The sequence below is a fragment of the Oxyura jamaicensis genome, chromosome Z, assembly GCF_011077185.1.
Source record: "Oxyura jamaicensis isolate SHBP4307 breed ruddy duck chromosome Z, BPBGC_Ojam_1.0, whole genome shotgun sequence".
Lineage (NCBI taxonomy): Eukaryota > Metazoa > Chordata > Aves > Anseriformes > Anatidae > Oxyura > Oxyura jamaicensis.
In genome coordinates this window covers 55,876,427-55,890,203 of record NC_048926.1, presented here as the reverse complement: position 1 = coordinate 55,890,203, position 13,777 = coordinate 55,876,427, and the positions used below count along the sequence as shown (strand labels likewise).

Here is a 13,777-nt window from a genome sequence, read left to right as displayed (position 1 = left end):
ATTGTCTGCCCCAAAAGTACATGCATCACTGCAGCAACGCTAGGCTTGTCCATCAGCTTTCAGCCATGTGACCTTTAAATTCAGAGCAGTGATGAGGAAGTTCAGCCACCCAAAACAGGAAGAAGCCTGTCACCATCAGGTGCAACTCTGGGAACCACAAAATCAGACACAGCATAAACCCCCTAACTCAGCTCAAACAGCACCATCAGACAGACAGAAAAAGCTGCCAATGGATCTAGCCTAGAACGAATTTTCACATTCTGCCTTAACTCAGTTCTGACTATTTTCATCTCAAGTGTTCCCAGAATAACAGCTGCATGTGATTACACATCCAAAAAAGGAATTAATTAGTTCATTTGAGAAGATTACTGCTGTCCATACCAGTCAATAATCCCTAACCCTGCCAGAACAGTCTTCATAAAAAACATGAGCTTTCGCTGCATGAATGAAGTCCATCTCCCTCCACCAAAGCAAACGAGTTTTTTTTTTTTTTTTTTTTTTTTTTTTTTTTTTTTTAGCAAAGACAAATACTACTTGGGTCTTAGTCCCAGAGCAGGGCTAATGCATCAGTCCAACGAACCTCAGATGAACAGTTTCAAGAGGAAAACAAGCCTGGCTTGGAGCTGGAGTTACTGTAGCATGCACTAACAGTTCAGTTTCTTGCAGCAGATTAAGGCACTATGTAAAACCAGCCTTTAAGCCATCAAATCATTCTTCTCCTAGTTCCCCAGTAACAGCAGTCAGATGCCTCATTTCCCTCCCCCCATTTTAGTATACTGATATAATTAACACCTAAGTGCAGAATGACTTAACCTTCCAGGGCAGAACCATCTGCAGCAGCTACTTTGAAGAGGAAATGTTACACGCTTACACAAGTACACTGTTAGTATCTTTCAAAATCATCTCTCCAATGGCTCTACAAAGCTACGTAAGTCTCACTCGAACATATTCACTTAGCTTATTTTGAAACTCATGCCTTGGAAGTAGGAAATGTCAGAATTACATAGAAGGTTCTGTAAATCATGTTATCCAAGACGGTCTTCTGAGCTAATGGGAAGCACTTCACTCTCCCTCTAAAGAATGGAGGACCATTAGGACAGAACATGATTCCTTTTGAAATAATTTTAACTAGGGAATCCAGTAAAATACAGACATCATTACAGGACAGGAAAGATGTTGTCTCTACAGTAAGAGAAAGTGTAGAAAATATCCCCATGAATTAACACAGTAAAAAAATCTGTTAAACCAAGCAGTAGCTAGGCAGAGCACTGAGTACTGTATGTACACGTGTATATGTATAATATAGTTACTCAGATACACACATAAATATTTAATATATAAAAAATAAAGTGCTTTCTATCAGGTCCCAATGCAGGGACATTATAAAACATTTCACCAACTGCAAAACAAACAGATACAAAGAATACTACATCCAACATACATGAGAACAGTTAACACAGTATGTACAATCTGGTGGGTGTCCCAAGACAAAACATCCCTTCATATACATTGTATATACATATATACTCATCTTTACTCAATATATTATGACAATATATATTTCAAAACTTTGTTATAGACAAAGAAAAAACAACAACACCTACAAAAACACAACAAGGATCAAGCACGCAAGTCCAAAACAGACAAAGAATTTGCTACCCTTGCCCACAGCACCTCCTCTGCTGCTGGGAAAGATATGCCAGCGCTCTTTTCTGGGGTGCAATGCCTCCACATCCTGCAAGGCACTGTGAGCGGCAGCCGTGAAGTTAGCATCACCAGTGGTAAGCAGGTCAAACACACATGAGTAAAAATAGATGTCCTTCACCAGCATCTTCTCGTTGCATTTGGTGGTCGCAGTTTCCAGTGTGTACACGGACCGGGGATGAGCAGTGCCTACCTGAGGGAGCAACTGGCCCCTCACGGGTAAAGGCAAGTGGCCACTATCATCTATACGTTCACTTGAAGGGCAACCATTCACACACAGCTGCAGATCCTGACTCTCTTCGTAGGCCATGGCCAACTCTTGAGGCATGCGAATGGCCAGCGTTAAGTAGCGTCCAAGCTGACGTATATACACCATGGTCCCAATATGTCTGGCATGCATTTCGATGTATTTGCCACTGACTTTATCCACAATTTGCAAGCTCTTGGTGTTCCCATCGCCTCCACCTGTTGTACCATCAACAAAAGCTGCAGGCAAGTCATCAGTCACTGCTTGGTATACTTTCTGATCCGTACAGTCTTGGTATGATTTAAAGATAATAGTTATCTGGAGGGAAGAGAGAAGGAAAAAAAAACAAAGGTTAGTGATCATGGGAAAAAAACAAAACAACAACAACAAAACAAAACACATTTGAATCCCTTTTCCATTTTGCAGCTGAGATTTTCTGGGACTGCCCACTAGTCCAGAGCCTGACACTTAACTGCACTCATGCCTAAGCAGCCTGTACACATGCTTAAAGCAGTATTTTCCCAGGTGGCAATTATTAATTTTGTTCTTAACTTGGCCTGGAAGCAATACTATTAGCATGTGGTAACTGCAACAAGGTCAGGAAAGGAAAAGGGTTATATTTAATTAAGCCTCACAACTCCCTCTTGCCTGATGGTTTCTTAACACTTTGGAATGCATCCTGCAATCGTAGCGGAGTGTATGTACCAAATAATTCCTGCACTACTAGCCACCATAGCAGAACTGGATTGAACTGCATGAAAGCACAGAAAGGACCACAATAATTCAGCTTCCCTCACCCACAATATTCTCACCACTTCTTTCACAGTGACTGTGTGACCTTTGTCGGGTACTTGTCACTTCCTGGAGGTGTTGCCAGGATTAGCAGGGTGAGACTGCTGTAAAGGCACGGATGTATTTGGTGCTGTATCAGCCACCAACACTACATGCACTGAGATGAGATGCACGAGCAGGAAGAACAGCTAGTCATGTAAGTGCTTATGTCTCCTGGATTCATCAGTCCCAGGAGCTGGGAGATTTGACACTTCAGTCTGCTGCTGCTCAGTAACGTGCTGATAGAGAACCAAAGCAACACTGAAAGATACTCCAAGCCATGCCTTTGAAGGGTGAGTTCCAACATAAAAAACACAAGTACAAAGCAATTACTCAGTCTTTTAAGATTATGACTGGCCTTTAAAACCTTAGCACTTATTTGAATATGCCACAAAGGAAAGAGTAGGTCCTCCAGTCTTACTTGAAGGGAATAAACAGGCTATGTGGCAAACCATATTCAGAGTGCCTAGTGGCTTTTTCAAAAATAAAAGTACAATGAGGATTCGCATATAAATGTTACAAACAGAGATGCTTCTTCCTTTACAGTTTTGAAGCAGAGGAAATAGTGATTTCTTGAAAAGGTCAAAGGATATTTTGTACCAAAAATAAGTATTTTTCATTATTTTCATCCTTGACTGATTGATTACATCAAAATTACTTAGTCTGTCACTTAAGCACTCTGCCACAAGATTCAGAGTACTCCAAAACACATTAGAAGGTATCTCAAATTAACATTACAATTTTCCTTAAAATTTACTTTATAGCAATCTCACGTTATAATTTCACTTAGCCTGCACGCTTCTGCGCAACAGCTTTTGTTTCCTACCACTCTGCTTAGAAGTCAGAGCTAGATATTAAATAAACGGCTGCACTACAGACAATCTGAATAAAATCTCTAATCTCTTTAGTCTCACCTCTCCATGCCTGTTGTAGAAGACAAAATCTACCCTTTTCCCTCCTTCCTCTGCAATAATTCCTCCCTTGGAGTATGCAGACATACTCTAAACAGTACTGCATTGTTCTTCAGTATTTGGCACGTCCCGGTTAGTTGACACACTCAGTCTGTGTCTGTCTCTCACCCACACTGACAGCACTAGCTATTTTCATTCCATATGTTCTTGCTGGTGCTGTCTGGAATTTTCAAACAGTTTTTCTTTGCTTTAATCAGTTATACAGCTAGTTCGAGCCGTCATCAGTCAGGTGATCTGGTAAACATATCTGTGAGCCGCAGCTAAGCGAAGCTTGAATGCCTACAATCAGGATTCAGAAAACGTTCAAGCACACTTGTTGTTGTAAAGACCACCTCACACCTTTATGCTTATTGAACTAAACTCACCAACCTAGAGAAGAGATACTTGAGATTTGAAAAGCAATTAGTACTTCTGAACATAACCCAGGGCCTCATGAAGTAAATCAGGTGTTGTATTCTATATAACACAGTTTAAGTTAAACAGATTTCAATCTGAGCCTGCTCAGATGAAGAAGCTACTTCCTGGGACACTTTTGTGTTGCTTTGCAAAGAAAGAATGATTTACATTTTAACAGAATTAAAGCTCCACGTCTGCTCAGCAGAGCAAATCTGGAGTTAACAAGTTTTAATGACCGACAGAACTGGCTACTTCACAGAACAGTTAAGCAAGGGACCTAGCAAAATTTACCAGGAAGCATCTACGTCTTCTCTCCAAAACTCCTGCCTCTGAAAGAATGAAATGCAAACAACTTCAGAGGCAGAGAGGGAGAATAGAAGCGTTCACCCTAAAGCAAAATCAGCAATAACAACTTCATACTGAAGGAGGGATGAACACCTAAGTGAACAAAGGCCCCCTTACTTTGCAAGGATGCTTCCTGAAGAGAATCAACAAACAGACCATTAAAACTTGACAAGGACAACCATATTTAAACATTGTGGCTCAAGACATTAAGTTTGGATATTGCATTTTCTGTCCTATCATATCAATCTAATCTATCAGCCAGACCAATACAACCAGAGATCCGTGAGGTCATCAAATCACAGAATGGCTTGGGTTGGAAGAGACCTTTAAGATAATCTGATTCCACCACGGGCTGGGACACCTCCCACCAGACCAGGTTGTTCCAAGTCCCATCCAGCCTGGCCTTGAACACTTCCAGGGATGAGGCATCCACAGCTTCTCTGGGCAACCTGTGCCAGTGCCTCACCACCCTCAAGAGTGAAGAATTTCCTCCTAATACCTAACCTAAACCTACCCTCTCTAAGTTTAAAACCATTATTCCTTGTCCTATGACTACATCCCTGACAATAAGTCCCTCTCCAGCTTTCTCATAGGTACTGGAAGGCCACTGTAAGGTCTGCCCAGAGCCTTCTCTTCTCCAGGCTGAACAACCCCCAACTCCCTCAGCCTGATTTCATAGGAGAGCTGCTCCAGCCCCTTGATCATCTTCATGGCCCTCCTCTGGACTTGTTCTAACAGGTCCATGACCTTCTTGTGCTGGGGGCCCTAGAGCTGAATGCTCCAGGTGAGTTCCCACGAGAGTAGGGAGAATCATCTCCTTCACCCTGCTGGTCACATTTCTTTTGATGCAGCCTGGATACGGTTGCCTTTCTGGGCTGCAGATGCACATTGACAGCTCATGTTGAGCTTCTCATAAACAGCCCCAGCTGCTTCTCATCAAGGCTGCTCTGAACCCATCTGGACCTCTGTCCAGCCTAAGGTCCTTCCCTTAACTCACCAGTTCCTACCTCAATCTTGTACCCTGGTACTGAAGGATATTGGAAGAGCTTGTTGCAAAGGGAGATGAAGCAAGTTTAATTGCAAAGCTTTTCCTGTTTAAGTTTTCAAGGTGACATTTTTGACTATGTCATACTTTTTCCTTTCTCAAATGAGTTTAGCACGTGCATACTTGTATGCCTACGACAGGCAAAATTCCTCAGGATAGAGGCTGACAAAACAAGAGAGTTCATCCAGATCTTAGAAAACACACGTGGTATCCCATGCAAGGTGACACTACCTACTGAGCAAGCAGTGACTCTAGAAAAATCTGAAGGAAACTCAAGAAAAATACAGCTCTGATGGCTTAGTAATAATTTCATCAAGCACTGGAGAACAGGTAGATGTTTCAGCAGAAAGTTTTATGACATTAGATCAGTGGTCTTCACATATCCCTGGGAAGCCAGTGAAGAACTTTGTGTGATATGTGTAAGGTAGCTTTTAAGAGTTCATAGGTAGACAACTCCCTACCACACAAGACATTTCTAAAATGCTCTTGCAATGACATCCAAAAGCTTTCAGAGTTCATACATACTTCTAATTAAAATGATATATTTTTTAAAACCCAGTGCATTAAATAACCTTCCAATCTGCAACTGAAATTTTCACAGCTTCTCTTTCCTGAGGCCCACAACAGGTGTGAGTCATGTGCACTAATCTCAGAAACCAAGTATCACCCCAAGAAAACCACCTGAATAATGGCCCCTTGCCAAAAGGTAGAACTAGAGAGATTTAATAAAGCAAAACCGAAAGGATTCATTGTAAAATTTGGATTAAATATCCTAATTCCAAGTTACATCACATGCTACTGCATTTTAAAATGCATTGCATGCCTTTCTGGATGAAACAAAACCAAAAGGTGCTTCACAAATGCTAACGACTGCTCAGCCCATCAGACAGCATTAGGCAGCAGAATCTCCTCTCTCTCTCTCTCCATTTACCCACGTTTTGTGGTGCACCATTAGCTGAAGTAGCTGTAGCTCAAGGACACCAGCAAGACCAAAAGACACTTTGATTCTCTCACACATACTGGAGTGCAGGGCTGTGAAGGCAAGAGGTCTTGGGGCAGGGCAGGAAAGATTTAATGACTGCTTCAGGGATGCTGCTGGGGCCAAATTCTTGGAAACAATGAGGGCTGGGGATATTACAAAGCAAAATACTGCAATTCGTCTTCAGACTGCTGGTCACCTAAAGCAGCACAACGTAACATTTTATTGTGACATGTTAATTGCTTCAGAGGAAAAGGCGCATGGATTCCATGCGCAACAGAAATAACAAGGAAGTTGATCTGAATACAAGATGGAGTTCAGCACTGGATTTCCAAAAAGACAGAGAAGATCTCTTAGGAAAGCATTTCTCAAAGTTACTGTTCATAAATCACTCAAGAACCATTTCACACCTAGCGCTGATTTCAAAATTACCCACAACTTTACTTCCTGAAGCAATGTGAACAGTAGCTAAAATATTCTACCCCTTTATTTCAAGTGGACCTCTCCTTCCACTGCAGTGAGAGAATAACAAGCCAGGAAGTAAAGCCTGTTTACAATCACATCAACACATTCACATATTCAAGTCTGAGAAAAAAAGTACCATCTACAGTAATGACTTTATTCTGTCCTTCTGCGCCCCAAAAGACCCCCAAGGTTTTAAAGACATTCACAGAGATGTTGATGGGTGAGTCCTCCTGCGTGCTGTTTTCCCAAAGGAAGGAGTTCAAGCCACTGAAGTCCCTGTAGCAGTTGTCCAGCAGTTCCACAGATGTAACACACAAAGAAATGGCTTAGTGCCTGACAAACTGCCACAGCTTGTCCTACAAAAACCCTTCAGTAAGTCCAGGTTGTCCTGAACACCAGGAAACAGCAGAGTTTATCTTTACACTCATGAAGCTGGCAAATCACCAAACCCAACAGATCACCTGTGCCCAGGAAAGCTGTGGCTGTTTTTCTGTGTTGTTCTTCTGAGACTGTCCCCAAACAGTACTGCACTTCAAGGTAACCTAGGAAAGCTTTGCACATAGGGAATGTGTCCATGACAGATTTAAATGAGCTTTCCTGATAGACAGGATCACGAGGAATGTGCTGAATGCACAAGCACAGAGCTGAGGCTTGAGATAGATGCAAGAAATTGTGTCAGAAATGAAGCTTTGCATTTCCCTGACAAGTCTGAGTTCCAAGAGCAAACACAAGACCAAAGAGCCTATCTGCATCTTCTGTACAGCATGGAGGAAATCCCTCAAACCAAAAAACACAGCACCCAGCAGACAGTATCTTCTGCTGCAGCCTCTGCCTAAGAAGCTAACCTCAAAACTACATTCGCTGCCTGTCTTGCCCCCAGCATGGTGCCAACATCCCTTTCTCCTGAGCTTCTCTATCATCCATTGTTATTCATAACAAAAAAGCCTACTTCTTTTCACATGTTGTGAACTAACCATCATTTAGTTATGGTCAAAAGGTTACTAGGAACCGAAGCACCAGTTTGCCCTAACCACAGTTTCACAGTAGAAGTTTATTATTTCTTCTACCTTGTCTTCTATGAAGACGACTATTCATGGAAAAAAAAAACAGGTATAGAAAAATAAAGCACACCAACAGGTGTAGATTTATAGGTGTAATGCATGAAAAGGATTCTAAATTAGAACCTGTCACACTGTTCAAACCTGAGAGGAGGTTTCAGTCTGCCCTGACTGCAGTGCAAACACAGCCCAAGGGACATTCAACAGCTAACTGTTTGGAGAGTTCAGTCAAGTCACAGGCAAGAGGCTCTTGCCATGAGAACAGAGGGCTTGTCTTAAAGGCACTGGCAGGCCTTTGCCTTTCAGAAATAGCCCAAATCCACTGCAGGTGCTTTTGCACCTGCATTTGCAAGCTGTGCACAGCTACCTGCTGAATCATTTGACTGGCTTATGCCCAACTACATGCCCAAGCACAGCACTACTGTGCATGGATTGCAAAACCCCAGGCCCTTCACTCTCCCCTTCTGCTTGCAGTCCTCTCCACTCTTCCTTCAATCACTGAAATGAAACACTGTAATAGGAAGTTTAATCAGCTTCACCTCATGGACAAAGCAGCTTTTAACTGATGTCCTCCAACAAAACTGAAGCATGTACTTCTGAGAAATAAAGCCAAGTTCAACTTAAGAACAACTGAAGGGTAACTGAAGACAATCATTTTAATATTACTCGAAGAGTAAGTACAAAGTATTCAGTCTGCACTGATCTCCTGAAAAACAACAGAAACCGTGGTGCTGTGTAAGAGTTTTGACTCTGAGGAAAGGAACACGTCCCTGCTAACACAGCCAATACTCAGGTTAAAATCTGTATGCTCAGTGAAGTCACTGCGGTAAGAGCTCTTTGTTTTCTACAGCCAATTTGTTTTTCTTTCTCCGTCCTGCCATTCACTCTCTCACTCTCAAGCTATCCACTACAAAGAACCTAGATAAGAAAAACTAGTCAAGTTCCAATTACTGCAAGAAAGGAAAGTTTTTGGTAGGGAAGGCCAAGAATCCCTGCTCAGTTTGCTATTTGGGACAACTGCACTAGTGATACAGAGAACAGCAATCATATTGATGGAAGCCCTGTAACCCTTAAATAAAGCACACAATAAAGTGTTCTATTTAATGCATTCTCCAACATCCTTCCTACCTGCTCCCTCTACAGGCCCCTACATCCATTCTCAGAAAGCCCCTCAAAGTCTGCAGAGCTCTGCATCTACACCTGGAGGAAGTCAGATACAAAGATGCCAGTAACCTACACAAAACTCATACAGACCTCTGCCTGAAAGAAAAGGAAATTGACCTAAGTCCAGTTACTTGGTGACAATCCCTTATTGGTAGGCCTTGCAATCCTATGCCAAGAGGCATAAACAGAACAGACCAGCTAAAAAACAACAGCAACACACAACAACTAAACAAACACACACACAAAAAAACAAAGAAGTTGCAAGTTTCAGCTGGACCACAGAAAATACAATAGCTTTGTTCACTCTGGATAAACAGATGTCCTACTACGGGCAACAGAAACACGGAGAACACCTACCAAAAATTGCCCGGAGCATTTTGTGAATATATACACAACTGCCACTGGAGGACATACCTTTCCAATTAAGGAATTAAAGGAGGAGTCTTACAGCTTTCCGCACTTCCCGGCCAGATGCACAAAGTATGTAGGGGGGAACAGATTTTTATTCTGCATTCATTGTTTAAAATGTCCTCCTGGCATTCTCTTCTCCTTTATGAACTGGATACGGATAGCCCTCAGACTGCTGGGGTCACTCAAGTCCCGTAGTTTTTGAAGTGAAATAACAACTTTACAGATAATAATCACTTCGTTGCTGATTCCTCAAAACTTGGTACACCAGAAAGTTATGATAAATCTGAATGCAATAACCACCTGTAAGGCTAAATGACAGCATGCCATTTTCACAAGCATACTGTACATATTATGAAGATACAACATTTCATTCCTATGGCTCCTTAAATTACTTTCCCTCATAAGTGGGCATTCAGGATAAACTAAAACCTCTGTTCTTCTTGTCTTTGTTTTCATTAAGTCTGCTTTAGGGTGGTTGAAGTAGTCTAGTTAGCAGTTTAGTATTTGCTTTGGCTTCTGCACAATTTAAGATCAGCATAAGCCTTTGTTATTATTTCCCATTAAAGACATATCCAAATAATGGCAATGACAAAAACAAGACTAATGATGCATAGCATTCTGGAAGCTTTTTAATGGAGAAGGCAAACAATGGATCTGCATGCTTTCAGCTAGGAGGAATTTTACTCTGTAAGTAAAATTCACTGAAATTATTTTGGTAGCTCTTTAAGGGTACCTTAAGCTATGCACCTATGGCCAAAATATGGAAAGTACTTCCAGCAGCAGACATTCCACCATCACAGAGTGGAGCACTTACAGTGAAAATGTTACAGACATCAATACAATAGCGGCAGTGCAATTTTAACAAGCCTTTTCTGTTTCTGTTGTAATAGTCTGCTTTATAAAGAAATCAAGGAGTTAAGATGATGATGCACTGGAAGTATTGAAATTTATCTTGCTAAATCACCTGTGCATTCAAAAACCTTCATTTTTCTACAAACAGGTGCACTGATAAAATTTTGATTACCTGCCAAAGAAAGAAAATAATCAAGGACTGTATACCAGGTAACAGAGACTACTATTAAAGACATTTCTAATATCCTAAGTCATACATCTTATTTCATTTAGTTGTTTCTATAGTCAGCTGTATCTGTACAACTGCAGGAATACTGAACCATGATAAGAAAAGAAAAACATATATTATCACCTTTTCCAGAATGCCAGGTCAAAAATAAAACAAAAACCTTGACAGTAGAAACAAAGACGTAAGGTACATTCTTTGACACTTGTACTTTACATGTACTTTTCCTCAGTATGTACAGATACTTATCTCCTTAAATTCTCCTCTTAGTTCCCTGCATGAGAACACATTTACCAGCATAGCATGTTACTGTAGTCAATCACATCTAGGATGTGGCCAGTTAAATGCTAAGATATCATCACCTATTTATTACCATCCCACTCTGGCCAGCCACACAATTTGTGCATAGAAAGGCTCTCAAGTTTTACCTCTATGAGTAAGGAAATAAAGAACTTTCTGCAAAAATTAACAAAACCGAGGGAAGAAGCTTACTGCAGATATGAAATGGAACTTCCCTGCACTTGCAAAAAAGCCACAGAGCAGATTGCAAGGTACCAAAGTCTGTCTCTTTTGCAAAGCGTATTCAACGTAGCCTCATTCCTTCATTTTACAGTCCTTAAGAACTCACAATACAGACTGTTTGCAGAATAACAAGCCAGGAAAAGGTGATTTTGAATTTCAGTAGTGTATCAGTCCAACCTCTGACCTCCCTCAAATGCCAAAATTTGCTTCAATGATACAAGCATTACATTAGTCAGTATCTCAGAACCCAAAAGAAATGTAGTGACATGACTGATTTTCACTTATTAATAATACTACACAGTCATCTTGGAAAATGTGCTGCCTCCCACCTACCTCTGAACATAACAATACAGTGGAAACTCTCCAGTACAGATAATCTTGAAATAATCTTGTATGTGAAGGTTCAAGGTATGTTAGGCTCTAAGAGCTACACTACCACAGCTAAAACAAAGGCTATTGCACTCCAAAAAGCAAACAAGGCAAGTGTCAGCATCAGCTTCAAACAACACATTTGAGTCATTCCATTTACTAACAAAAACCTACCTTTAAAAGTTCAGAGCATTCTTCTTACCCCAGACTCAAGGTAAATCTAAGGATATCTCAGCAAGACCCATGATCTGTATCTCATTTTCTTTTTGTAGGTACCTCTTTCTGTAGGTATACCTGTTACCTGCCTTTGGCAGAAAGAGTTAAGTATTTTTCTGAAAAGAAGGAAATGACATATGCTATCTGTACACTTTTTCCTTCTCCAGCCACTTGAAGTCATTCAGCAGATATCCATTTTAAGCCTTGCCTGTCTGAAAAGGTATATACACTCTTGGCAGGATTTCCAGGCTGCTGCTTCTTTCTAGAGCCAGGGCACTAAAACCTTTTAACAACCATTTGGCATTGATGTAATTTTTTGCTACCTCCTCTCAGCTCTCTGTAGTTCCCCTCCTTTTCTCTGCTCTGAATCCTCAACATCTTGGTAAATCACACATTTGCCACTTTGACAATGTTTTTTGTTCTCTACTGTTATGGCTATAAAACTTAGAGAGTTTAAGAAAAGCAAAGACTGTCTTTTCTTTCTCCTTGCCCAGAATTTCTGTTTAGTGCAGGGAAACAGATGCTGCAATTTGGTAACTGTTTTGAAGATTAAATTTGTTATTCTTAAATGTTTATATTGTGATATGTATGGTGAATTTAGGGGGAGGGAGGGGAGGAGGGAGGAGCCTGGGGAAGAAAAGGTGCTGTTTTATTTCTGAGAAAAGAAGCAATTTTTCCAGTAGAGGAGCCTAGCAGTTTTAACTTCTCAGACTAATTAATTGAAGATTCTCGAGCTGCAGCAATCCTTTAACTGTTATGGGCTGAGTGACTTACTCTACTGTCTGTCCTGGCCTTCAACTTCTGTATGCATACACAGAGTTTAAGAACAATCCATACCTTATTTGTAGCAGTAGCACTGGATCCTGGGACCACAGGCACATTCGTCACTTGCACTGATAAGTAGTTATTGTCTATGAGAGGCCAAGCACCTTCTACTTTGCATGTCTGGAAGTGATCCTTAAAAGTCCTCAGATGAGGATCACCAAACAAGCCACAAAATAGGTATGTAGGGGTAGTTTTCTCCCCTCCGGGATGTTCACTGGCTCCTGTGTGGCCACTGTAATTGCAGGGATCATGGGTTACTTCGGGGTTGGTGGAAGACGTGGGTCCATCCTTGGAACAGTTTCTCTGGCTCATGAGGTCGCTGATCCCAAGCACTGCAGAATGGTAGACCAGGTTTCCACGGCATACTTTGGAATTGCGGTAAGTACAGGCAGAGTATGCTCGCAGGGCCTTGCAGAACTCCAAATCAAAGCCATCGAGAGCTGAATTTAGATGTGAAGTTAAGGATACAAAATCAGTGGTGCACTTCTGAATTCGACAAGGTGTTTGCAGCTGGCAGTCACCTAAGCACAAAACAGAAGGTAGAAAGAAATCAAGCACACCTCTGGCACAGCAAAATGTGTTCTACACCCACATATGCTGAAGAAAACATCTTGAAGACAGATTACATTGTTTGCTTGCTGAAAAAACACTGTATTACAGGAAAAAAAAGGGGTTATGAGGCAGAAAGACAGCAATAGAGAGGTTTGAAAGGCTGAGATGACCCAAGCATGACTTCATTTCATCTAGACAATAGCAAACAACGGATTAAAAGCATTAACTCCAGCAAAGCACGAGCCCAGCATTTCCTTCCAGATGATATCAGGGTGATGATGCAATTCTGTGTTTAAGTTAATGACTTAGTCAATATGCAAGTCTCCATTTAGTTTTTCAGTCCTTTACATGGTTACTGAACCTTTTAAAAAGACTCCTGCCACCGAGAAGGATGTGGTAAAGGCGGCGAGAGATCCGGGTTTAGACAGGAACAGACTGAACGGAGCACCCCCCCCCCCCCACGTAACACACCTTGGGGAGCAGGCAAGCCATCAACTTGATTTGCTTTCCTTCTCTGGCACTACCACAGCTTCACTGCTTGCTTGCTTTCTGGGATTAAAGAGTGGGAAAACCCAGAGTCTGAATTTCAAGTTCCTGGC

General features: G+C 41.4%; 1 protein-coding gene across 1 annotated transcript; it reads right to left on the bottom strand.

Annotated features, from left to right (window-relative positions):
* Nucleotides 1-547: 547 nt before the first annotated feature.
* Nucleotides 548-13,440, bottom strand: RGMB (repulsive guidance molecule BMP co-receptor b). The gene is made up of 2 exons (XM_035310080.1): nt 12,639-13,440; nt 548-2,269 (listed from the first exon to the last, which is right to left on the bottom strand). The coding sequence occupies exons 1-2, from the start codon at nt 12,936-12,938 to the stop codon at nt 1,601-1,603; spliced, it is 969 nt and encodes a 322-aa protein (XP_035165971.1). The 5' UTR covers nt 12,939-13,440; the 3' UTR covers nt 548-1,600.
* Nucleotides 13,441-13,777: the final 337 nt, after the last annotated feature.